The sequence below is a fragment of the Syngnathus acus genome, chromosome 9, assembly GCF_901709675.1.
Source record: "Syngnathus acus chromosome 9, fSynAcu1.2, whole genome shotgun sequence".
In the NCBI taxonomy this organism is placed as follows: domain Eukaryota; kingdom Metazoa; phylum Chordata; class Actinopteri; order Syngnathiformes; family Syngnathidae; genus Syngnathus; species Syngnathus acus.
The window spans coordinates 3,875,393-3,901,092 of NC_051094.1; the positions used below are offsets into that span (position 1 = coordinate 3,875,393).

A 25,700-nucleotide genomic window follows, 5' to 3' on the forward strand; every position below is an offset into this window, starting at 1 on the left:
GTGTGCTGTGTACTTTCCTTATGATTTTGATAGTTTTCACTCAATTTAATTATCAAAAAGTATTTAAATAAGGAAACAGCAATACTGTAATTTATTAGTATATATATATACATATATACATATATATATATATATATATATATATATATGTATATATATATACTATATATATATACATATATATATATACACTATATATATATATATACGTATCTTAAGAAATGGAGATCCATGAGATGTGAGTAATTCCCAACATTTTATGACACAAGTAAGGTAAGTATCATAAATAGCATATCATTTGAGACCATGGCATTAACCTCAAAAGCACAAGTGGTTGAAAGCTTTCTGGCTAGTTAACACTAGTGTCGAACAACGCGCACGCTAGTATGTTATTAAAATGTATTCGCCATTGGTATTTTGGAAAACGTGCACAAAATGTTTTTATTTTTTTGCACGCAATGTTGTTTGCTGGGCAACAACAACATAAAACGTTCCACGGTTGTTCGCTAGAGGGCGTCCGGGACCTCTCACATGACGTCATCATTAGGTTACAGGAAGTAAAGCGACACAAACAGAAGCTTGTGGCCTTCTAGTCGACTGCATCGGATAAACACGCAATTAACTTATGTGGTGAATCAGTAAGATTAGTTTCACTACAACTGCAACGACGAACGAGGTAAGTTCCGACTGTGGACCAAAGTTAGCACCGTTCGTTATTTGTAGTACTGCTTGGTTGCAGTGCACAAGTGCGGGCCGCTTTTATTAGCATGTAGCTACCACAGTGCTAACTTTGTGACTGGTGTCAAACTCATTTTGTTCGCATTGTAGTCATAGCTTCTTTCGGTGGGCTATTATGATTGTCAACCCAAATAAATGTGTGAGCACCTCATATTCTATACAGTAAAAGCTACAAAACAAACTGACAAATAACTCGTTTTCAAATCAGACGTGTAAAAACTGGTCAAATATTTAAAAAATATAGTATTAAAAATGACGACAATTTGCAATTCTAGTCATGACACACGAATTTGATGCAGTTTGTCTTCGCGGGCCACTTAAAATGATGTGGCGGGCACCATCTGGCCCCCTGGGCTTGAGTTTGACACCTGTGAACCAGACTGTCTTTTGCTAAGTTTATTTTCTTTCCAAACTATCATGCACAACACACAATAAAAAAAACTATCAAGCACAACACACAATACTATTGTGTAAACCTTTGTTAGCCAAACATTGTTGAACAAGTGTTGTGATTGCAGTGTGAAAATGTTTGCAAGGACCACGGCAAAGTACGTGGAGGAAAAGGACCGTACTCGTCGACGACTGGAAGATCTTGGGCTGCAGCCTTATGTTGTTACGCAGAGCTGGTTAGTACTTGCTTAAGAAATAACTATTTTCTATTAAGAATCCTCTTCCAGTGTTTATTTTTAGTAGAATTTGAAGAAGTCCTTGGATAGGCTTTGCCAGTTTCTCTTCAACTGTAACATTCATTGTTCATATAGTACATTGAAATGATGTGTGTTTGTCTTATTTTGCAGACATCAGTGAAGCTATTCGTCCTAAGCAGCAGGAGCCAGAGCTGACCCGCATTAAAGAGGAGGAAGATGTGGGCAAAGAGGTCCACCACTTGAATGAACAAATGCAGCAGACGTTTCTTTGCACCGTAAAGAAGGAGGAAGAGCCGGAGCGGCCTTGTATCAAAGAGGAGGGAGAAGACTCCTGTGACATTAAAAAGGGGGACGAGGAGGAGGAGATGCCATTGACTGGTGTTCCTGTGAAGAGTTTTGATGAGGTGAGCAAAGGGGCGGAGTCTTCAAGCTGCAGCTCAAGTCAACAAATGACCCGAGAAGGTGATGGAGACCGCTGCGGAGGATCACAAGCAGCTCCACCATCAGATAGTGATGACGTGTCGTCACATGCTCCTGCTGATGATGATGAGGCTCAAAAGAAACACAGGCAATGTTCTCAGTGTGGGAGATGTTGTGTTAATAACAGTGTTTTGAAACAACACATGAGAATGCACACAGGAAAGAAAAACTTTTCCTGCTCAGTTTGTGGCAAAAGATTTTCAGTGAAGAAAAACTTAAAAAGGCACACAAAAATCCATACTGGTGAGAAACCTTTTTCATGCTCAGTTTGTGGCCAAATATTCAGTCGGAAGGCAAATTTAACAAGTCATACAAGAATCCACACTGGCGAGAAACCTTTTTCATGCTCAGTTTGTGGCCAAAACTTCTCTGAGAAGGGAAGCTTAAAAATGCACACAAGAACCCACACTGGCGAGAAACCTTTTTCATGCTCAGTTTGTCGCCAAAGATTCAATCGTAAAGGACATCTAACAGTTCATACAAGAATCCACACTGGCGAGAAACCTTTTTCGTGCTCGGTTTGTGGCCAAAGATTCTCTGAGAAGGGACGTTTAAAAAGTCATACAAGAACCCACACTGGTGAGAAACCTTTTTCATGCTCAGTTTGTGGCCAAAGATTCTCTGAGAAGGGACGTTTAAAAAGTCATACAAGAATCCACACTGGCGAGAAACCTTTTTCATGCTCAGTTTGTGGCCAAAGATTCTCTGAGAAGGCAAGTTTGAAAAGTCATACAAGAATCCACACTGGTGAGAAACCTTTTTCATGCTCCGTTTGTGGCCAAAAATTCAGTCAGAAGGGACCTTTAAAAACCCATACAAGAAGCCACACTGGCGAGAAACCTTTTTCATGCTCGGTTTGTGGCCAAAAATTCTCTCAGAGGGGATATCTAACAGTTCATACAAGAATCCACACTGGCCAGAAACCTTTTTCATGCTCAGTTTGTGGCCAAAGATTCTCTGAGAAGGCAACTTTAACAAGTCATACAAGAATCCACACTGGTGAGAAACCTTTTTTATGCTCACTTTGTGGCCTAAGATTTTCAGTGAAGGCAAACTTAAAAAGGCACACAATAATCCACACTGGCAAGAAACCTTATTCATGCTCAGTTTGTGGCCAAGGATTTTCAGTGAAGGCAAACTTAACAATGCACACAAGAACCCACACTGGCGAGAAACCTTTTTCATGCTCAGTTTGTGGCCAAAGATTCTCTGAGAAGGGAAGCTTAAAAAGGCACACAAGAATCCACACTGGCGAGAAACCTTTTTCATGCTCAGTTTGTGGCCAAAGATTTAGTCATAGAGGACCTCTAACACTTCATACAAGAACCCACACTGGTGAGAAACCTTTTTCATGCTCAGTTTGTGGCCAGAAATTCAGTGATAAGAGAACCTTAAAACGTCATGCAAGAATCCACACTGGCGAGAACCCTGTTGCCTGCTCAGTCACTTGCCTAAAAGTCTCTATTGAGAAATCTGAATTTGTTGGGGAGATGATCAATAGTCCGTAAAGTTTTCATCTTCTATTTGAGCAGAATGGTAATTCTATTCAATGTACCTTTTGATTGGGATGCTAAACTGTTTTCCTTCACCACAGTGAGAAGTTCATATTTTAGTCGTACTGAATTTGAGAATATAGTTAACCGGCCTCGGGATGATAATAGTTTTGTAATTGTCATACTTGATATTTATTTAGTTTTCAGTTGTGGATTTGAACTGAAATTAGTTATATTTCATATGAAGTGAAAGTTGCTTACTTTTTATTAGTGTTTAGGATTTAGTTTTGTTCAGCTTTTCTTGTTAAGGTTTTTGTCCCCATATTTGTCAAGAATTGTTAAGAAGAAAAATCAGAGCAAGCAAGACACTTTTTTTTTTCTTGCGCTTGTGAATGATATTAAATGATGACCAATGATGACGTGTCATGTGATATATCTTAAGAAATGGAGATCCATGAGATGTGAGTAATTCTCAACATTTTATGACACAAGTAAGCTAAGTATCATAAATAGCATATCATTTGAGACCATGACATTAACCTCAAAAGCACAAGCGGTTGAAAGCTTTCTGGCTAGTTAACACTAGTGTCGAACAACGCGCAAGACAAACGCACGCTAGTATGTTATTAAAATGTATTCGCCATTGGTATTTTGGAAAACGTGCACAAAATGTTTTTATTTTTTTGCACGCAATGTTGTTTGCTGGGCAACAACAACATAAAACGTTCCACGGTTGTTCGCTAGAGGGCGTCCGGGACCTCTCACATGACGTCATCATTAGGTTACAGGAAGTAAAGCGACACAAACAGAAGCTTGTGGCCTTCCAGTCGACTGCATCGGATAAACACGCAATTAACTTATGTGGTGAATCAGTAAGATTAGTTTCACTACAACTGCAACGACGAAAGAGGTAAGTTACGACTGTGGACCTAAGTTAGCACCGTTCGTTATTTGTAGTACTGCTTGGTTGCAGTACACAAGTGCGGGCTGCTTCTAGGTACCACAGTGCTAACTTTATGACGGGTGTCAAACTCATTTTGTTCGCATTGTAGTCATAGCTGCTTTCGGTGGGCTATTATGATTGTCAACTCAAATAAATGTGTGAGCACCTCATATTCTATACAGTAAAAGCTGCAAAACAAACTGAAAAATAACCTTTTCAAATCAGACGAGTAAAAACTGGTCAAATATTTAAAAAATATATTATTAAAAGTGACGAAAATTTGCAATTCTAGTCATGACACACGAATTTGATGCACAGTTTGTCTTCGCGGGCTAATTAAAATGATGTGGCGGGCACTATCTGGCCCCCTGGCCTTGAGTTTGACACCTGTGAACTAGTCTGTCTTTTGCTAAGTTTATTTTCTTTCCAAACTATCATGCACAACACACAATACTATTGTGTAAACCTTTTGTTAGCCAAACATTGTTGAACAAGCGTTGTGATTGCAGTGTGAAAATGTTTGCAAGGACCACGGCAAAGTACGTGGAGGAAAAGGACCGTACTCGTCGACGACTGGAAGATCAGCCTTATGTTGTGTTACGCAGAGCTGGTCAGTACTTGCTTAGAAAATAGCTATTTTCTTTTTTGAATCCTCTTCCAGTCTTTATGTTTAGTAGAATTCTATCGGAATCATGTGCGTTAGGCAGATTAAAGAAGTCCCTTCCTGACGGGTCGCAGCCAGAGGGTGAGAGTGGGCCGTCATACATCCACACCTCTCAGTCTTGGTACCGGCTCCCCATAGGGCTGCGTACTGAGCCCACTGCTTTACACGCTCTACACACATACATGCACCCCCGCCCACCGCAGCAACACCATCGTGAAATTTGCGGATGACACCACCGTGGTGGGGCTCATCTCAAAGGGGGATGAGTCTGCCTACAGGGACGAAGTGGTGCAGCTATCGGAGTGGTGCGGAGAGAACAATCTGCTCCTAAACACGGCTAAAACCCAAGAACTGGTCATTGATTTTAGGAGGAAAAATAAAACGGACATTCCACCAGTTATCATCAACGGGGTCTGTGTGGAGAGGGTGTCCTCCTTCCGCTACCTGGGAGTCCACATCGAGGAGGACTTCACCTGGGGCGTGAACACCTCTGAGATGCTTAAAAACGCCCAGCAGAGGCTCTACTTCCTAAGGGTGCTGAGGAGGCACAGCATTACACAAAGACTGCTGGTGTCCTTCTATCGCTGCTCCATAGAAAGCACTTTAACGTACTGTATATGTGTTTGGTACTCCAGCTGCACTGCTGCTCAGAGGAAAAAGCTCCAGGTGGTCATCAACACAGCACAGAAGATCATTGGCTGCCCTCTCCCCACACTGGAAGACCTACACAGAACCCGCTGTCTCAAAAAAACACAGAACATTCTGAAGGACACTTCCCACCCTGGCCACTCCCTTTTCGAACTGTTGCCATCAGGCAGACGCTACAGATCAATTAGGTCGAGGACTAGCAGATTCGCCAACAGTTTTTACCCTACAGCGGTAGTCACGTTGAATGCCGCTAAAAGAAAATGATTATGTCTGTGTATGTTCTTCTGTGGGTTTTTAGCTTGTATTTTTTTAATCTTTTTATTCTATTTATTCTATTTATTTATTTTTATTTCATGCACTGATCGGTTGGCACTTTTTAAATTTCGTTGTACATGTGTGACAATGACAATAAAGATCTATTCTATCTATTCTATTCTCTTCAACTGTAACATTCATTGTTAATATAGTACATTGAAATGATGTGTGTTTGTCTTATTTTGCAGACATCAGTGAAGCTATTCATCCTAAACAGCAGGAACCAGAGGTCACCCACCTTAAAGAGGAGGAAGATGTGGGCAAAGAGGTCCACCACTTGAATGAACAAATGCAGCAGACGTTTCTTTGCACCGTAAAGAAGGAGGAAGAGCCGGAGCGGCCTTGTATCAAAGAGGAGGTAGAAGACTCCTGTGACATTAAAAAGGAGGAGGAGGAGGAGATGCCATTGACTGGTGTTCCTGTGAAGAGTTTTGATGAGGTGAGCAAAGGGGCGGAGTCTTCAAGCTGCAGCTCAAGTCAACAAATGACCCGAGAAGGTGATGGAGACCGCTGCGGAGGATCACAAGCAGCTCCACCATCAGATAGTGATGACGTGTCGTCACATGCTCCTGCTGATGATGATGAGGCTCAAAAGAAACACAGGCAATGTTCTCAGTGTGGGAGATGTTGTGTTAATAACAGTGTTTTGAAACAACACATGAGAATGCACACAGGAAAGAAAAACTTTTCATGCTCAGTTTGTGGCCAAAGATTCAATCGTAAAGGACATCTAACAGTTCATACAAGAATCCACACTGGTGAGAAACCTTATTCATGCTCAGTTTGTGGCCAAAAATTCAGTAGGAGGCAAAGCTTACAAAGACACACCCAAACCCACACTGGCGAGAAACCTTTTTCATGCTCAGTTTGTGGCCAGAGATTCTCTGAGAAGGCAACTTTAACAAGTCATACAAGAATCCACACTGGTGAGAAACCTTTTTCATGCTCAGTTTGTGGCCAAAGATTCTCTGTGAAGCAAAACTTAAAAACACACACAAGAATCCACACTGGCGAGAAACCTTTTTCATGCTCAGTTTGTGGCCAGAAATTCTCTGAGAAGGCAACTTTAACAAGTCATACAAGAATCCACACTGGTGAGAAACCTTTTTCATGCTCAGTTTGTGGCCAAAGATTCTCTGTGAAGCAAAACTTAAAAACACACACAAGAACCCACACTGGCGAGAAACCTTTTTCATGCTCAGTTTGTGGCCAAGGATTTAGTCAGAAAAGACATCTAACAGTTCATACAAGAATCCACACTGGCGAGAAACCTTTTTCATGCTCGGTTTGTGGCAAAAGATTCAATCGTAAAGGACATCTAACAGTTCATACAAGAACCCACACTGGCGAGAAACCTTTTTCATGCTCAGTTTGTGGCAAAAGATTCAATCGTAAAGGACATCTAACAGTTCATACAAGAACCCACACTGGTGAGAAACCTTTTTCATGCTCAGTTTGTGGCCAGAAATTCAGTGATAAGAGAAACTTAAAACGTCATGCAAGAATCCACACTGGCGAGAACCCTGTTGCCTGCTCAGTCACTTGCCAAAAGGTCTCTATTGAGAATTCTGAATTTGTTGGGGAGATGATCAATAGTCCGTAAAGTTTTCATCTTCTATTTGAGCAGAATCATGAGTTTTTGCATCAATGGTAATTCCATTCAATGTACCTTTTGATTGGGATGCTAAACTTTTTTCCTTCACAACAGTGAGAAGTTCATATTTTAGTCGTACTGAATTGGAGGACATAGTTAACCGGCCTCGGGATGATAATAGTTTTGTAATTGTCATACTTGATATTTATTTAGTTTTCAGTTGTGGATTTGAACTGAAATTAGTTATATTTCATATGAAGTGAAAGTTGCTTACTTTTTATTAGTGTTTAGGATTTAGTTTTGTTCAGCTTTTCTTGTTAAGGTTTTTGTCCCCATATTTGTCAAGACTTGTTAAGAAGAAAAATCAGAGCAAGCAAGACGCTTTTTTTTTTTCTTGCGCTTGTGAATGATATTAAATGATGACCAATGATGACGTGTCATGTGATATATCTTAAGAAATGGAGATCCATGAGATGTGAGTAATTCCCAACATTTTATGACACAAGTAAGCTAAGTATCATAAATAGCATATCATTTGAGACCATGACATTAACCTCAAAAGCACAAGCGGTTGAAAGCTTTCTGGCTAGTTAACACTAGTGTCGAACAACGCGCAAGACAAACGCACGCTAGTATGTTATTAAAATGTATTCGCCATTGGTATTTTGGAAAACGTGCACAAAATGTTTGTTTTACTTTTTTTGCACGCAATATTGGTTTGTTTGCTGGGCAACAACAACATAAAACGTTCCACGGTTGTTCGCTAGAGGGCGTCCGGGACCTCTCACATGACGTCATCATTAGGTTACAGGAAGTAAAGCGACACAAACAGAAGCTTGTGGCCTTCCAGTCGACTGCATCGGATAAACACGCAATTAACTTATGTGGTGAATCAGTAAGATTAGTTTCACTACAACTGCAACGACGAAAGAGGTAAGTTACGACTGTGGACCTAAGTTAGCACCGTTCGTTATTTGTAGTACTGCTTGGTTGCAGTACACAAGTGCGGGCTGCTTTTATTAGCATGTAGCTACCACAGTGCTAACTTTATGACGGGTGTCACACTCATTTTGTTTGCATTGTAGTTATAGTTTCTTTCGGTGGGCTTTTATGATTGTCAACCCAAATAAATGTGTGAGCACCTCATATTCTATACAGTAAAAGCTACAAAACAAACTGAAAAATAACCTTTTCAAATCAGACGAGTAAAAACTGGTCAAATATTTAAAATATATATTATTAAAAGTGACGACAATTTGCAATTCTAGTCATGACACACGAATTTGATGCCCCCTGGCCTTGAGTTTGACACCTGTGAACTAGACTGTCTTTTGCTAAGTTTATCTTCTTTCCAAACTATCAAGCACAACACACAATAATAAAAAAAAAACTATCAAGCACAACACACAATACTATTGTGTAAACCTTTGTTAGCCAAACATTGTTGAACAAGTGTTGTGATTGCAGTGTGAAAATGTCTGCAAGGTACGTGGAGGAAAAGGACCGTACTCGTCGACGACCGGAAGATCTTTGGCTGCAGCCTTATGTTGTGTTACGCAGAGCTGGTTAGTACTTGCTTATTAAATGGCTATTTTCTTTTTTGAATCCTCTTCCAGTCTTTGTTTAGTAGAATTCTATCGGAACCATGTGTGTTGGGCAGATTGACGAAGTCCTTGTATAGGTTTTGCCAGTTTCGCTTCACCTTTCATTGTCAATATACATTGAAATGATGTGTGTTTGTCTTGTTTTGCAGACGTCAGTGAAGCTATTCGTCCTAAGCAGCAGGAGCCAGAGCTCACCCACATTAAAGAGGAGGAAGATGTGGGCAAAGAGGTCCACCACTTGAATGAACAAATGCAGCAGACGTTTCTTTGCACCGTAAAGGAGGAGGAAGAGCCGGAGTGGCCTTGTATCAAAGAGGAGGGAGAAGACTCCTGTGACATTAAAAAGGAGGAGGAGGAGATGCCATTGACTGGTGTTCCTGTGAAGCGTTTTGATGAGGTGAGCAAAGGGGCGGAGGCTCCAAGCTGCAGCTCAAGTCAACAAATGATCCGAGAAGGTGATGGAGACCGCTGTGGAGGATCACAAGCAGGTCCACCATCAGATAGCGATGACGTGTCGTCACATGCTCCTGCTGATGATGATGAGTCTCAACAGAAACACAGGCGATGCTCTCAGTGTGGGAGATGTTTTGTTAATAACAGTGTTTTGAAACAACACATGAGAATGCACACAGGAAAGAAAAACTTTTCATGCTCAGTTTGTGGCCAAAGATTTTCAGTGAAGACAAACTTAAAAAGGCACACAAAAATCCATACTGGTGAGAAACCTTTTTCATGCTCAGTTTGTGACCAAAGATTCTCTGAGATGGCAACTTTAACAAGTCATACAAGAATCCACACTGGTGAGAAACCTTTTTCATGCTCAGTTTGTGGCCAAAGATTTAGTCAGAAAGGACATCTAACAGTTCATACAAGAATCCACACTGGCGAGAAACTTTTTTCATGCTCAGTTTGTGGCAAAAGATTCAATCGTAAAGGACATCTAACAGTTCATACAAGAACCCACACTGGTGAGAAACCTTTTTCATGCTCAGTTTGTGGCCAGGAATTCAGTGATAAGAGAAACTTAAAAAGTCATGCAAGAATCCACACTGGCGAGAAACCTTTTTCATGCTCAGTTTGTGGCCAAAGATTTAGTCATAGAGGACCTCTAACACTTCATACAAGAACCCACACTGGTGAGAAACCTTTTTCATGCTCAGTTTGTGGCCAGAAATTCAGTGATAAGAGAACCTTAAAACGTCATGGAAGAATCCACACTGGCGAGAACCCTGTTGCCTGCTCAGTCACTTGCCAAAAAGTCTCTATTGAGAATTCTGAATTTGTTGGGGAGATGAGCAATGGTCCGTGAAGTTTTCATCTTCTATTTGAGCAAAATCATGAGTTTTTGCATCAATGGTAATTCTATTCAATGTACCTTTTGATTGGGATGCTAAACCTTTTTCCTTCACTACAGTGAGAAGTTCATATTTTAGTCGTACTGAATTTGAGAACACAGTTAACCGGCCTCGGGATGATAATAGTTTTGTAATTGTCATACTTGATATTTATTTATTAAATGATGACGAATGATGACACGCGTCATGTGATATATCTTAAGAAATGGAGATCCATGAGATGTGAGTAATTCCCAACATTTTATGACGCAAGTAAGGTAAGTATCATAAATAGCATATCATTTGAGACCATGGCATTAACCTCAAAAGCACAAGTGGTTGAAAGCTTTCTGGCTAGTTAACACTAGTGTCGAACAACGCGCACGCTAGTATGTTATTAAAATGTATTCGCCATTGGTATTTTGGAAAACGTGCACAAAATGTTTTTATTTTTTTGCACGCAATATTGGTTTGTTTGCTGGGCAACAACAACATAAAACGTTCCACGGTTGTTCGCTAGAGGGCGTCCGGGACCTCTCACATGACGTCATCATTAGGTTACAGGAAGTAAAGCGACACAAACAGAAGCTTGTGGCCTTCCAGTCGACTGCATCGGATAAACACGCAATTAACTTATGTGGTGAATCAGTAAGATTAGTTTCACTACAACTGCAACGACGAACGAGGTAAGTTACGACTGTGGACCAAAGTTAGCACCGTTCGTTATTTGTAGTACTGCTTGGTTGCAGTGCACAAGTGCGGGCCGCTTTTATTAGCATGTAGCTACCACAGTGCTAACTTTATGACGGGTGTCAAACTCATTTTGTTCGCATTGTAGTCATAGTTTCTTTCGGTGGGCTTTTATGATTGTCAACCCAAATAAATGTGTGAGCACCTCATATTATATACATTAAAAGCTACAAAACAAACTGACAAATAACTCGTTTTCAAATCAGACGTGTAGAAACTGGTCAAATATTTTAAAAATATATTATTAAAAGTGACGACAATTTGCAATTCTAGTCATGACGCGAATTTGATGCAGTTTGTCTTCGCGGGCCACTTAAAATGATGTGGCGGGCACCATCTGGCCCCCTGGGCTTGAGTTTGACACCTGTGAACTAGACTGTCTTTTGCTAAGTTTATTTTCTTTCCAAACTATCATGCACAACACACAATAAAAAAAACTATCAAGCACAACACACAATACTATTGTGTAAACCTTTGTTAGCCAAACATTGTTGAACAAGTGTTGTGATTGCAGTGTGAAAATGTTTGCAAGGACCACGGCAAAGTACGTGGAGGAAAAGGACCGTACTCGTCGACGACTGGAAGATCTTGGGCTGCAGCCTTATGTTGTGCTACGCAGAGCTGGTTAGTACTTGCTTAAGAAATAACTATTTTCTATTAAGAATCCTCTTCCAGTGTTTATTTTTAGTAGAATTTGAAGAAGTCCTTGGATAGGCTTTGCCAGTTTCTCTTCAACTGTAACATTCATTGTTCATATAGTACATTGAAATGATGTGTGTTTGTCTTATTTTGCAGACATCAGTGAAGCTATTCGTCCTAAGCAGCAGGAGCCAGAGCTCCCTCGCATTAAAGGGGAGGAAGATGTGGGCAAAGAAGTCCACCACTTGAATAAACAAATGGAGCAGACGTTTCTTTGCACCGTAAAGGAGGAGGAAGAGCTGGAGCGACCTTGTATCAAAGAGGAGGGAGAAGACTCTTGTGACATTAAAAAGGAGGAGGAGGAGATGCCATTGACTGGTGTTCCTGGGAAGAGTTTTGATGAGGTGAGCAAAGGGGCGGAGTCTTCAAGCTGCAGCTCAAGTCAACAAATGACCCGAGAAGGTGATGGAGACCGCTGCGGAGGATCACAAGCAGCTCCACCATCAGATAGTGATGACGTGTCGTCACATGCTCCTGCTGATGATGATGAGGCTCAAAAGAAACACAGGCAATGTTCTCAGTGTGGGAAACATTGTGCTAATAACAGTGTTTTGAAACAACACATGAGAATGCACACAAGAAAGAAAAACCTTTCCTGCTCAGTTTGTGGTCAGAAATTCTCTCAGAGGTCATTTTTAAAACGTCATACAAGAACCCACACTGGTGAGAAACCTTTTTCATGCTCAGTTTGTGGCCAAAGATTCTCTGTGAAGGGAAACTTAAAAAGGCATACAAGAATCCATACTGGTGAGAAGCCTTTTTCATGCTCCGTTTGTGGCCAAAAATTCTCGAAGGGGGAGCAGTTAAAAACGCACACAAGAACCCACACTGGTGAGAAACCTTTTTCATGCTCAGTTTGTGGCCAAAGATTCTCTGAGAAGAGAAACTTAAAAATGCACACAAGAATCCACACTGTTGAGAAAGCTTTTTCATGCTCAGTTTGTGGCCAAAGATTTAGTCATAGAGGACCTCTAACACTTCATACAAGAACCCACACTGGTGAGAAACCTTTTTCATGCTCAGTTTGTGGCCAAAGATTTTCAGTGAAATCACACTTAAAAACACACACAAGAATCCACACTGGTGAGAAACCTTTTTCATGCTCAGTTTGTGGGCAAAACTTCTCTGAGAAGGGAACTCTAAGACGTCATACAAGAACCCACACTGGCGAGAAACCTTTTTCATGCTCAGTTTGTGGCCAAAGATTCTCTGAGAAGGGAACTTTAAAAAGTCATACAAGAATCCACACTTGTGAGAAACCTTTTTCATGCTCAGTTTGTGGCCAAAGATTCAGTCAGATAGGAAGTCTAGCAGTTCATACAAGAATCCACACTGGCGAGAAACCTTTTTCATGCTCAGTTTGTGACCAAAGATTTTCAGTGAAGGGACCTCTAACACTTCATACAAGAATCCACACTGGTGAGAAACCTTTTTCATGCACAGTTTGTGGCCAAAAATTCTCTCAGAGCGGACAGTTAAAAGTGCACACAAGAACCCACACTGGCGAGGAACCTTTTTCATGCTCAGTTTGTGGCCAAAAATTCTCTCAGAGGGGAAATTTAATTACGCACACAAGAATCCACACTGGTGAGAAACCTTTTTCATGCTCAGTTTGTGGCCAAAGATTTAGTCATAGAGGACCTCTAACATTTCATACAAGAACCCACACTGATGAGAAACCTTTTTCATGCTCACTTTGTGGCCAGAAATTCGGTGATAAGAGAACCTTAAAAAGTCATACAAGAATACACACTGGTGAGAACCCTGTTGCCTGCTCAGTCACTTGCCAAAAAGTCTCTATTGAGAATTCTGAATTTGTTGGGGAGATGATCAATGGTCCGTGAAGTTTTCATCTTCTATTTGAGCAGAATCATGAGTTTTTGCATCAATGGTAATTCTATTCTATGTACCTTCTGATTGGGATGCTAAACTCCTTTCCTTCACCACAGTGAGAAGTTCATATTTTAGCCGTAATGAATTTGAGAATATAGTTAACCGGCCTCGGAATGATAATAGCTTTGTAATTGTCATTATGCTTGATATTTATTTTGATTTTAGACATGGATTTTAACTGTAATTAGTTTTATTTCATATTCAGGGAAAGTTGCCTATTTTTTATTAGTGTTTAGGGCAGGGGTGGCCAACCAGTCAGAGACTAAGAGCCACATTTTTTACTGTGTCATCGCAAAGAGCCACATCATACACATGAGCACACATGAACACCCCCCCCCCCACGCACACGCACACACACACACACACACACACCCCTCTGCTCAGCCAAATTTATTGTGTGACATTATTATGTCACGCGCCAACATGATAATGACAAATTGACTACAGTACTAAAACCACAGTCCAAAGACCACATTTTCAACAATGAACATTGTGTGCATTGTCTCACACAGACAAACTCTCAGTTCAACAAATTCCACAAACAAAAACATAAGTTTTTTCACTTACTATGTGTGGCGGGACAGACCATTCGTTTGAGTTCGTCGTTTTCAGGAGACAAGATTTCAATAACGTCACTGAGGCATATTTTAACGAACTCCACTTCATTGTATGGCTTTTTAGCCCGTGCAATGTTCCAAGCCAGTTGAAACAATGCAAGTGTGACAGTCTCTGAGTGCTTCGTAATGTTTTTGAAAAACCGTACCTATTTTTCTGCCTGACTTTTCAAAGTCTCCAAACTTGTGCTTGCGAAATTCAGTCCCTTTTGCAAAGTCCTTATCGATATTGGCATGAAGTGAGCTGAAGTGGCGCTGACCATTTGAAGCTTTTAAATGCGCCAATGACGTCCGACATATCAGGCAGAATGGCTTGCCATAGCGTTCAACAAAAAACAACTTTAACTCTGTTAAAAACGTCCTGTGTTCATCGTCATATATTCGTTTAGCTGTGCATTTTTTGATTTTAGACATGGACAAGGCGTCTTGTCAACCTTTCTGGACCTAATGGGCCCCCGTAGTCACAGTCGCCATTCATAAAAAAAGCGGGCAAAACCAATTCACCTCACGCGCATGCGCGTTTGACCAAAATACATTGACAGAGCGCACTAATTGGCTTGCGTCACAATATTAAATTGTTCCCCCCCCTCGTGAAATTAACCTTTGTAGCTTAACGTAGGCTAATTTAGTCATAATATCGCATTCAAAATAGCCTTGTTAAATTTCAACTTTATTGTTACTAAATAACACATTTTTGTATCTTGTAAATACATAACTACAGGTATTTCTCCTAAAATGACCATTTTTTTTCTTGGAAAAAAGTCAACTTGTCTCTCTTAAAATGACCTGCTGCTTTTGCCAGCACTGTTGCGTTTTTATACGGACAAAGATTTAGTTTTGTGTGTTTTTTTTTTTTTTTTTTAAATTCCAAAATAATACCCTTCTTTGTGTGGACATATAAAAGCACAAAATGAGTGATTGGTAGCTCAGATTCAGATATTTACTGCATCCAGTAAATATTAAATATGGTATGACAGAGGCAATATTAGTCATCAAGTACATTATATGCTGTTGAGTGAGGTTGGTGAGATTCAAGTGCAATTATGACATTGTCCTTTGTGCCATCAGTTTTCCTGATTCGTATTTTTCATTATCTGTCTTTGAATGCCAAAAGATTTGTTTGATATCAACATAAAAGGAGCTACGGTCCACGTTTATTAGACTATTGATTGACGTTAGAGGAAAAAGCTAAAATGTATTTTTTATGCATTTTGCATAGTTAGCTTATTTTCTGCACCATTCATTGGTCACCATTTCCTCAACTCGCTTTTTTTTCTCCGCATATACATTTGATCCAACGGGACAGAACTGGACAATCAAAATTAATCTTTTTTCTTTTTAAATTCTTTTCTCAATTAAAATACTAAATTCTAACTTTTTTGCTTGGTAAAAAAATAGTCAACTGTAAATTCGCCGATTTTTATCATTTGAGCTACAGTGAAATGTTGCAAGGAAACATTTCTTCCTGAAGTTATTTCGAGCCTCATTACGACGCATTTGTACAATGACATGATTATTTTTTTTTGTCTTTAGTTTTGTCTGCCGATATTCCAACAAGTGCCGTTTCGTATTTGAAAAACAATCATCCAAAGTGCTCCCCCCCCCCCCCCCCCGCTTGATTGTAACCAATGAAAAAGTTCGCCTTACTAACGATCAAGCGTGTGTGTTGTTGTTCCTTTCAAAATATATTGGAATTTGTTTTCTATTTCACCTTCCCACGTTCCTATGCTTTTTGTTTTGATGGTTTGATGAGACACGACAGCCAGAGGCGTAGCCAGGAATTTTTCCAGTAGGGGCGCGCGCCCACAGGAAAAAAAAATCGAACATCACCCACGCCGTTCGCTGATCGCTAAAGCAACATCTGGGTCCGGGAGGCAAACGGTGAATGGATAACATCGCGCACATAGAATAGCGCAAGCACATTCGCGCAAGACCGAAAGAAAAAAACGGCATGAAAATGAAGAATCGAAAAAGCTCCAATTTTTTTTTTTTTTTTTTTTCAACCGGGGCGCAGGGAGTCCTAACCGGGGCGCCGCCCCGGCTCGCCCCGGCTTGGCTACGCCTCTGACGACAGCTGTCACGTGTGAGACGCCGACATAGTGGCACTGCAAAAAACCTGACTAGTCTCACTTTTGGATTTCTTTTGACTGTGCACCAATGGGGAGGAAAAAAAGATGCCAATGGAATGAGGAATTCTGAGGCATCATACGTTGTAATTTTGGTGCTATGTTGATTTTGCTGATGCGACAAACTTGACGCCTGGATATGGTGCCTTTTTTTAGTCAATAAAGAAAATGTGAAAGTCAGCACTGATGCATTGCCTTATGTGTTGGCTTGAGCGTTGTTGATCATAATAATAATAAAAGAAAAACCTCATGAAGCTGCAATTTTATTGGAACATTTTGTAAAATAAGAAACAATCTTGCAAAAGTCCGACCAAGAACAATCATGCAATTACAGCATTTTGCTTGTAACATTTGTATCTTAGTCATAAAATCTTGTCAGTACTTTTTCCTCACAACATAACAATATAACAACTTGAATACTAAACGTACGTCAGCCATGCTGCACGGAAATGGTTGAAATTGCACATATTGACCTGCAGGTGTCCTCATTTTCCTCACATAGAAAATGTGTGTCGTGGTAGACCTGCGTGAAGCTGGCCCCCCACCCCACGCAAAGTGAACTCTGGATGACCTATAAAATAATCTTTCATAACTAAAAAACCATAGCAGCACAAACGAACATTTTTGCTGCACAAACCCGCACAAACGAAACAGACTATTTTGCTTAAATGTTCGCGTGGGGTGGGGGGCCAGCTTCACGCAGGTAACCGTAGCAGCTCAAACGAACGTTTTTACGGCACAAACCAGCACAAACGAACGGTACCATTTTGGGTCCATTTGCCAGTCAATGGGGGGAGGGTCGACGTCACGATCGAAATTAAATTCAAGTAATAGCTACGAAAACGTACGAAGGTTTGGGTTCATTTGGAGCAGATGGGGGGGCTGGGTGAAATCTGGATGACCTATGAAATAATTTCTCATAACTAAAAAAAACGTTGCAGCAAAAACAATTTTTTTTACAGCATGAACCAGCACAAATGAAGCTCAAACGAAACAAACTGTTTTCCTTGAATTTTGCGTGGGGTGCGGGGCCAGCTCACGCAGGTGAATCATAAGTAACAAGCAGTGTTGCCGTTTGTGTGTCTGCTCCCTCTTGTTGAAAACTAAGCCCCCTTTCTGGACCGGTATGTCGACCTCAAGGTCATCAAGGAAATAGTCAACCTTATCGGTCGATCCGTGGATTTCTGTTTTCTCCTTTTGTTGCTGAATATCGATCGTCCACAAAAATGCCAATCGGTGTCCCCATTGTGACCTGCAGTGAACAGGAAAGAAAATGTTTGTTTTCAAAATTTACATTATTTATTAAACTGACTTTTCTTTGCCATTTTTCTGGACGTTTATTTAGCGCGCAGCCAAGCCGCTCGAGACCTCCCAAGCAGAGGCGTAGCCAATCCGGGGCGAGCCGGGGCGGCGCCCCGGTTAGGACTCCCTGCGCCCCGGTTGGAAAAAAAAAAAAAAAAAAAAAATTCGATTCTTCATTTTCATGCCGTTTTTTTCTTTCGGTCTTGCGCGAATGTGCTTGCGCTATTCTATGTGCGCGATGTTATCCATTCACCGTTTGCCTCCCGGACGTTGTTTTAGCGATCAGCGAACGGCGTGGGTGATGTTCGATTTTTTTTCCTGTGGGCGTGCGCCCCTACTGGAAAAATTCCTGGCTACGCCTCTGCTCCCAAGACATCTCATGCGGGGAATTCTGTCCCTAAATGGATACTTTTTAGTTGTTATTATCAGTTTGGCCCGTGAACAACTATTTGTCTTTGTGCCCTTGTTAAACAAATGCATCGTTGTGGAAGAAGCCTTGAACGTTCTGACGACTTCCCCGCAGCAAAGCCAAATTGCGTGATGAGTCCGAAGTCATTTTTCAATTTGTTCGCCATTGCTGTGTGGTGCTGTCACGACTCGGCTCCCCCCTCTGGTTTCAGGCAACCGTGGACTCGCAACATAAGTAACAAGCAGCGGTGCCGTTTGTTTGTCTGCTCCCTCTTGTTGAAAGCCGAGCCCCCTTTCTAGACCGGTTTAGTCGACCTCATGATCATAATGAAAATAGTCAGGTCGATCAGTGGATTTTTGTTTTCTCCTTTTGGTGCTTAATACTGATCAATTGCTTCCCATTGTGACCTGCAGTAAAAATGAAAGAAAATGTCACGTTGGTTTTCAAACTTTGCATTCTTTATTAAGTACATTGTCAATAGAATTGCCACTCGGTTCCATTTCACTCAATTGCAGGTTTCTCTGCATGGGTGCATGGCAAATAAGTCACCCCCTTCTCCTCAAATCGAGTCACTTTGCTACAAAGTAGGATGAGCTGGCCAGTCTACACCGAGTGTTTACAAGCAATGCCGAAAGGAAAAGGCACGTTCACAGAGGAGTTGAATCAAAGATTCAATAAAAAATATGATACTTTTAATGATCCTATTTATATTATAGATATTATGAACAAAAAGTATTCTACATATGTTTTGTGCTTTTGCATTCGAGTCCTGCGAGGCTCAATTGGAGACGCTTTCCCCTCATTTCTCCCAGATTCATTTGCTCCTCGTTCATTTTCATTCAAAAGCACGTCCGCTAAATGTATTTTCTCATGTTCTCTGAAAATCAACACGAATTCTGAGAGGCGTGAATGGAAAAGCTTCTGTAGTCTTGTGTATACTTGAACATAAATTGAGTGACACCTCATTGAATTCCAACTTTCATACTTGGATTTAATTCTTTATATTTACTGTTAAAGTAAAGAGTTGGCTGATTTTCGCTGTTGTTCACGTCCAGAACATTTACAAAGTCACACAATCTAAAGGAATCAAAGAAGGCTGTTTTTTTTTTTTTTTTTGGTCATACACACACGCGCGCGCGCGCCACTCCCCACGTCGCTTGAGAGTGCTTTGAGATGACTACCTTCGAATGTGACGTGTTTGATGTGTGGGCGTGGCCTGCCTCTCGCTCGGTGCAGGGTGGACCAAACGTTCATTTTTCCTCTGTACTTGAATCCACTCGCAGTGAGGCGACTTATCATTTCTGTTCTCCCGACTAGAATCGTTACGACCCTCAGTGAGAGGGGGATTTTCCTCCAACATGTGGGAAGAACTAAAGCGTGTTCTTCTCCTGATTGGCATATATTGGGCATGTGCTTCAGGTAAGCAATTTGTATCTTTAGTCCATTGAAACAACAGTAAAGAGCTGGAATGTACTGTACTGTGAGTTAGCACGACTGCATCTGCTTCTATTCTAACATTACGGTGCCTGAGATTTAAAAAAAAAAAAAAATCATTGCAATGTCACAAATATGGACGACAAAAACTTTGATGAACTTTGAAGAATCCTCATTATTCGGACACTTTGATGTAGTTGCTGTGTACGTCAATTCTCCCGGACCGGACCTTTCTAGTTATCGAGGCTTGCCTTTATCAGCATTTTCATCATTCATGTGGGAAGCTGTTGTGTCCGAACATCCGAGCAACTTGACTTTGAAATGACGAGCTAAAACCGTTGAGTCAAGTGTCTTTGCGTTGTCTTACGGCGGCAAACGAGCCCCGCTTGTGAATTTTAAGTGCGCACTGGCTGTCAGGATGACGTATTGAAGTTGAGCATATAACTTCAAAATATTCCATCTAAAATTGCTCTTTTATTTTGAAAACCGAATGTGTTTATATGTGCTGTCGCGTTACTGGGCTTTTCCTTTCATCTCTTTTTTTCCGGGTTTACTTGTGTTTTTCCTTTGCTCTGTTTTGTTTTTGGTTTTTTTATTCCTAAAACATGGGCACGCTTGGAATTCAGGAGCGGCTGATTGGACTTTGTGACACTTAGATGAGTTGCACCGTTAGGGTTAAAGATAAAGAATGTCAACAAGACACAAGAATAATAATAAATGATATATAATAATAGTGATAATACTAGTTTAATAATAATAAAAGTAATACATATAATAATAATAAATAAGAATAATCATTTCTTACAGCCCTTTATACAATATATTATGCACATGTGTATATAGACAAGATAATTCTTGGCGCCCCTATTATAAGAATATTTTCATGATTTATATGAGCTAATTCTAATGAATAATAATCAATCATTATTAGTCATTATTATTAACAGTTTCTTACACTCCTTGATAGAGTATTAGCAATAATTTCTTACAGCCCCTTTATACAATAGATATTTCTTAGCACCTCTGTTATAAAAAAAAATCATGGTTATTATGATCTAAATCTAGATCATAATCATTGTTATATTAATAATTATATTGTAATTATATTATTAATAATACACCTTCGTGTCTGGTCTGTTATCATCACACAAAAAAGTTGCAACACAGTTGTGCAGTTCATAATATCGCTGTGCATCATCAAAATGTGTCGGCATATGTTTTCAAAGATTGCAAAATTGATTTTATGAGACTCTGATTTCAATGCGTGTTCATTTCTCCTAGTGAATCGCAGAGCGCATCTGAATAATTGCATTTGCCCCCCAGAGTCCATGCTTATTAGGTTTGATTGATCGATTGATTGATTGATTGATTGATTGATTGATTGATGGATTGATTGATTGAGCCCGCAGTTTAAAAGCCCTTCTTCTCCATGAAACACTCAGTCAGGCCTGGCTTGCTTGGCTTTGTACTTTGATATAAGGAAGGACGGGCGGGCGGGCTTCTTGAGCTATGAAGGGGGGAGCGGTCCAACTGTTGCAACGTGTTCCATTCGCTTGAGTTGCGTTGTGCTTTAGCACCCTCCAGTGGTGAAATGTGCGATGACCTGATTTGAGCTTAGCTCATTGGTCATCGATACGCCACACGTGCGTAACTGGTGGGTGGGGTAATAGCTGAGGGTGAAGTTGATGATGATGATGGCATCTTTTAAGTGGAACAACTTGCACCATTGGTGGCTGACGACATACTTTTTGCCCCACTGTACATCTGAAGCTTAGTAGCATCACTTTGGGGCCATTGTGTGCAATCCTTGGCAGGCGTAAGTGATGCTTTTATGCAAACAATCAGCAGCTCCACGTTGCTGCATGGCGCTGGCTGAACCCAAAAATGGAGGACAGGCATGTTTTTGGAAGGGGCCAAAGCGACAATGGGCGTTGGCCCCCCCCCCATCCTCCACCCCACCCCTGACAGAATCCTCGTGCATTTGGTTGAGATGCCCCCAATGAAGAGCACAGAATAAAAACATGCAAGTGTTCCATCAGTGTGCTCTGATCTGTCCGCCTGATCCCCAAATTGTGCCTTCAGCCAACAAGTGTCTTTCCGGGTGGCTCGAGCACGACTCCAGCTGCTACAAGAAGGAGGTGAAGCCCAACGGTTGGCTGGGGGCCCGGCACCACTGCGTCTGGCAGGGCGGCGACCTGGTCTCCATCACCACCTCGGCCGAGGAGGACTTTGTGAAGCGCGCCATGGGCAGCACCCACTTCTGGCTGGGACTCTCCAACCAGGTGAGACGGAAGCAGTCGTGGACTCTGCAGCGACAACTGGAACCGTTTTCTTTTTTCCCCCCCAGAAATGCGACGACGTCTGGTGTGGCTTTGTAGCCGGAAGCCAGGAGCTGATCTGGTCTGATGGCGAGACAACGACACACACCAACTGGGCCTTAGACCAATTTAAAAGGTAAGAAGTCACATCTTCGCATGCTGTTGTCAGGCGGACACGCGTAAAGGTTCTGGAACCAATTTTGAGAACGAGCACTCAGGGAAAAATAGGAAAATGTTCCTTTTTATAATCTACCGACAGCGCCGACGTCGCGTCCTGCGCCTACGTCAACCAAGGAGCTTATCGTTTGCCTGGGAGGTGGAGGTCTGGCTCCTGCGCTTCCTCGTTGGCCTACATGTGCAAACGGCCGCAGAGTAAGTCTGCACGTCCGTGGTCACGTTGCTGATGAAAGGTGAGATGCGCAAACGGGTCTTTTTTTGCAGGCTGCCCGGAGGGACGGACGTGTACCTCCAATAGTGTTACTGCTGTAATGAAGAGTGAGTTGCAGCACGCTTATTTGCGCTTTAACCATCTCGTCATGGTTTCCTCCTCAATGTTTTTCCTTGTGGCCTCAGCTTCCGACTGCGACGATGGCAACTTCCTTTATGGCGATGATTGCTATCTTTTTGACGCGACGCGTAGAAGTTGGGAGGATGGTGAGAACTTCTGTCTCGCCCGGCGAGGCCACCTTGCTAGCATACACTCTGAGCAAGATGTCCAATTCATTCTTGGTGAGCACCAAGAAGAACCGCCACAGTCGTCATTTGGCTGAAGCTCTTCTTGCCCTGAAGCTCTTGTTCTCCTTCCTTTCATCAAGATCACATATATTACTATGATACTTGGATGGGAGAAAAGAAGAAGGGCAACAACTACGAGTGGACTGACGGAACAGCTTTCTTTGTAAGTGGATTGCTGAAGGCCTTTAGAAAAGTCATGTCGCAGGCATCCGTCTTGTCTAGAAGCATCGGGCAGCCGCTTACAAAGTATTGGCGCTCTGATTTTAGAGAGGAGGCGGTTAAGATGATATATCCTGGACGGTGGCTCGGGTTTGTCTTTAGGTCTTCAGGGTTAGTTGCTTTGTGCACGTTTTCCCCAGACATTTGGGTTGCCAGGGCGGGCACAATGTTTTATGGCAATGTTCATACTACTTTGACTGACAGGGTTAGTTGCTTTGCGCATGTTTTTCCCCAGACATTTATTTGGGTTGCCAGGGCGGGCACAATGTTTTATTGCAATGTTCATACTACTATGACTGACAAAGTGAACCCAACAACCAAAGTGAAACTTTAATGAGAGAAGGTACAAAAACGCTGCAAGTGAGGAAATGCGGTGGGAACATGACCACATCGAATGCAACACGCTAAAGTTCTGTCCAAAATCTCATCCGCAGGACTACGGAAAAGTTTACTACTACTCCAATGGTGACTGTTCTTCTTTGAGTACCAACGAAAGGCTGTACAGAAACGCGCGTTGCTCCTCCACATTCCCATCGGTCTGCAAAACAGGTGCAAACGTCCCTCCCGAGCGCCCCTTTTGGATGCGTGAAGCATTTGCTCATATTCGCTCCCCTTTTTCTGCAGCCAAGTGCGGAGGGCCTCCACAGCTGCCACCATTAGTCGGCCAGCCGAGTAGGTGTCCCGCACTGCCGCCGTCTTGCGCTGTCTTGCGTTGTCTTGCGTTGTCTTACGCTGTCTTACGCCGTCTGGCTCGCAGACTGGACTAAGAAATGCGGCTGGTGGCTGGACTACCCCGAGAGCGACTTCTGCTACCTGATGATCCGCCAGCCCACCATGACCTGGCAGGAGGCGCAAGACGACTGCCAACGCCTCCAAGGGAACCTGCTCAGCATCACCGACGACCATGAGCAGACCTTTGTACATGGTAGGCGGCCATGAATTGAAATATTGGCCATGAACAAGTTGTTGTTGTTATATGTTCATTTCGAACCGATTTAAAACATGAAAATAAAACACCACTTTAAAGTGCCATATCTAAGTCACTGAAACAAACAACCCAAAACCCCCAACAACAAAGAATGCTCGAGTGTAGTCAGCTTTGTCTTTTTTTTCCCCCTCATACATGTTAAGAAACCAGTTTTTCGACACTTTTTTGGAACACTTGTGTTTGCCCTATTTTCATGCTCATTTTCCAGACCATTCCATAATTTCACCCCACAAACCCCTGAGTGACAAAAGTTTGTCTGGGATTATAAAAAGTGCGTTTGTATGCTCCTTGTTATTTTTCCTATTGCTTGACTTATTTGGTGTTACCCCGTATTTCCACACAGTAGTTCAGATATGGCAATATGTAGGTATCTGGAGTCCGGACTGCTTCTTGCTTTCCTCAGAATTGCAATAACCTTTGACATTTTTGTTTTTACATGATTAATTAATGTGTGATTTCCAGCAGCTTTTTATTGTCAACAGTCACGCCCAGGAATTTTCTTACAGAAACTCTTTCTTTCATACCATTGTCAATTTTCACTTCGATTTATACCTGACAAATCATTTTGTTGTTGGCAGTTTGGTTTTACATTAAACCACGTATTCATTTCTGTGGTGATTGTTGGTTTCCATAAGCTGCTGTAAATTGTCCCCAGCGCAATAGATGTTTGTATCATCATCATTTCATGATGTTGGATACACAAGTCGTTGAAGAGGACCAAGGGCAGAGGTTGTTCACCTGTTATGGGATACATGATCTCCAGACGTTTTACAAATTGCTGCCTGTTGCTTAAGTAGCTCCTCAGCCAGTCCAGACCAACTACTCTGATGCCGTGATTTACTGGGTCAAATGCTTTTGGTTGATGAAAATCCCAATAACTTGTTTTTTGATCATCTGATGTTCTCTATTAAGATCCATTAGTGTCCTTCCGGAATCCATATTGACTGTCAGCTAAAAGCTTTTTTTTTTTTTTTCTTCAATCTCGTTTTCTCGTTTTTCTGTGAACAGTTTTTTTTATTTATATATATATATATATATATATATATATATATATATATCTCAGTTTTATCACACACACACACACATATATATGCAATATCCGCATTTTTGTGTCAGATGCTGGTTGAGGTCTGATCCCCTCAGCCGTCTACCCTGTTTCAGTAGCTCCAATTTGTGTTTGCAAACCGCACTGTTATTGCTGCTTTGGTTTTAATATTTCTCGATGGTCCCCCTGTCTAACTCAATTCCTTTTGAGCTGAGAAAGCTCAACGGAGCTCAACGGATGACGCGTCCTCCTCACTCGGCTCCTCTTGACGATGTCGTTCATTCTGGCACAGGTTACATCAAGGCTCTGATGAAAGCATCCTCTCTGTGGTTGGGCGCCAATGTCACCATCAGTGACGAAGGCAGCACGTGGGCTGACGGAGCCGCGTTCACTTACGTCCACTCGACTTCAGGTCTGTCGGAGACGGTTGTCTGCTGCCATTTGGAGGAACGGAGGAGCACTGAGATCTTCTCTCCCGCCCCCCAGGTACCGCCGATGGAAATTGTCTTTCCTTCCTCACTGGCAACGGCAACTGGGAGTACGACTCGTGCAACAAGGAGAAGAGAGGTTACGTCTGCAAGAAAAGAGGAAATGGTAAGTGAGAGGCAACGCCCCACCGACTGTCATCGCCCCTTGACGTCTGTCTGTGCCTTGATGTCTCTGTTCCTTTCCTCTTGCAGTAAAGCCTACGCCAGTTCCTGACTGTAA

At 41.8% G+C, this 25,700-nt stretch overlaps 2 protein-coding genes across 2 annotated transcripts; both read left to right on the plus strand.

Annotated features, from left to right (window-relative positions):
- Positions 1-517: 517 nt before the first annotated feature.
- Positions 518-12,796, plus strand: LOC119127427 (zinc finger protein 773-like; the record flags this gene model as incomplete). The annotated part of the gene is made up of 6 exons (XM_037259366.1): positions 518-676; positions 1,257-1,337; positions 4,883-4,911; positions 6,117-6,639; positions 9,796-10,118; positions 12,765-12,796. Coding segments are annotated over exons 2-6 (981 nt in total), but the record flags the coding sequence as incomplete, so codon positions are not given.
- Positions 12,797-21,930: 9,134 nt separating this feature from the next.
- LOC119127428 (C-type mannose receptor 2-like) lies at positions 21,931-25,694 on the plus strand. Its single transcript, XM_037259368.1, has 9 exons — positions 21,931-21,969; positions 22,035-22,141; positions 22,265-22,377; positions 22,447-22,500; positions 22,579-22,734; positions 23,584-23,631; positions 23,717-23,884; positions 25,285-25,564; positions 25,673-25,694. The coding sequence occupies exons 1-9, from the start codon at positions 21,931-21,933 to the stop codon at positions 25,692-25,694; spliced, it is 987 nt and encodes a 328-aa protein (XP_037115263.1).
- Positions 25,695-25,700: the final 6 nt, after the last annotated feature.

Bases quoted from the DNA above. Each gene is read 5' to 3' on its own strand.
- LOC119127428 (XM_037259368.1), top strand. From the start codon at position 21,931: ATGGGCAGCACCCACTTCTGGCTGGGACTCTCCAACCAG. The intron at 22,378-22,446 runs GTAAGTCTGCAC...CTTTTTTTGCAG, and splicing joins CATGTGCAAACGGCCGCAGA to GCTGCCCGGAGGGACGGACG. The intron at 22,501-22,578 runs GTGAGTTGCAGC...TTGTGGCCTCAG, and splicing joins TGTTACTGCTGTAATGAAGA to CTTCCGACTGCGACGATGGC.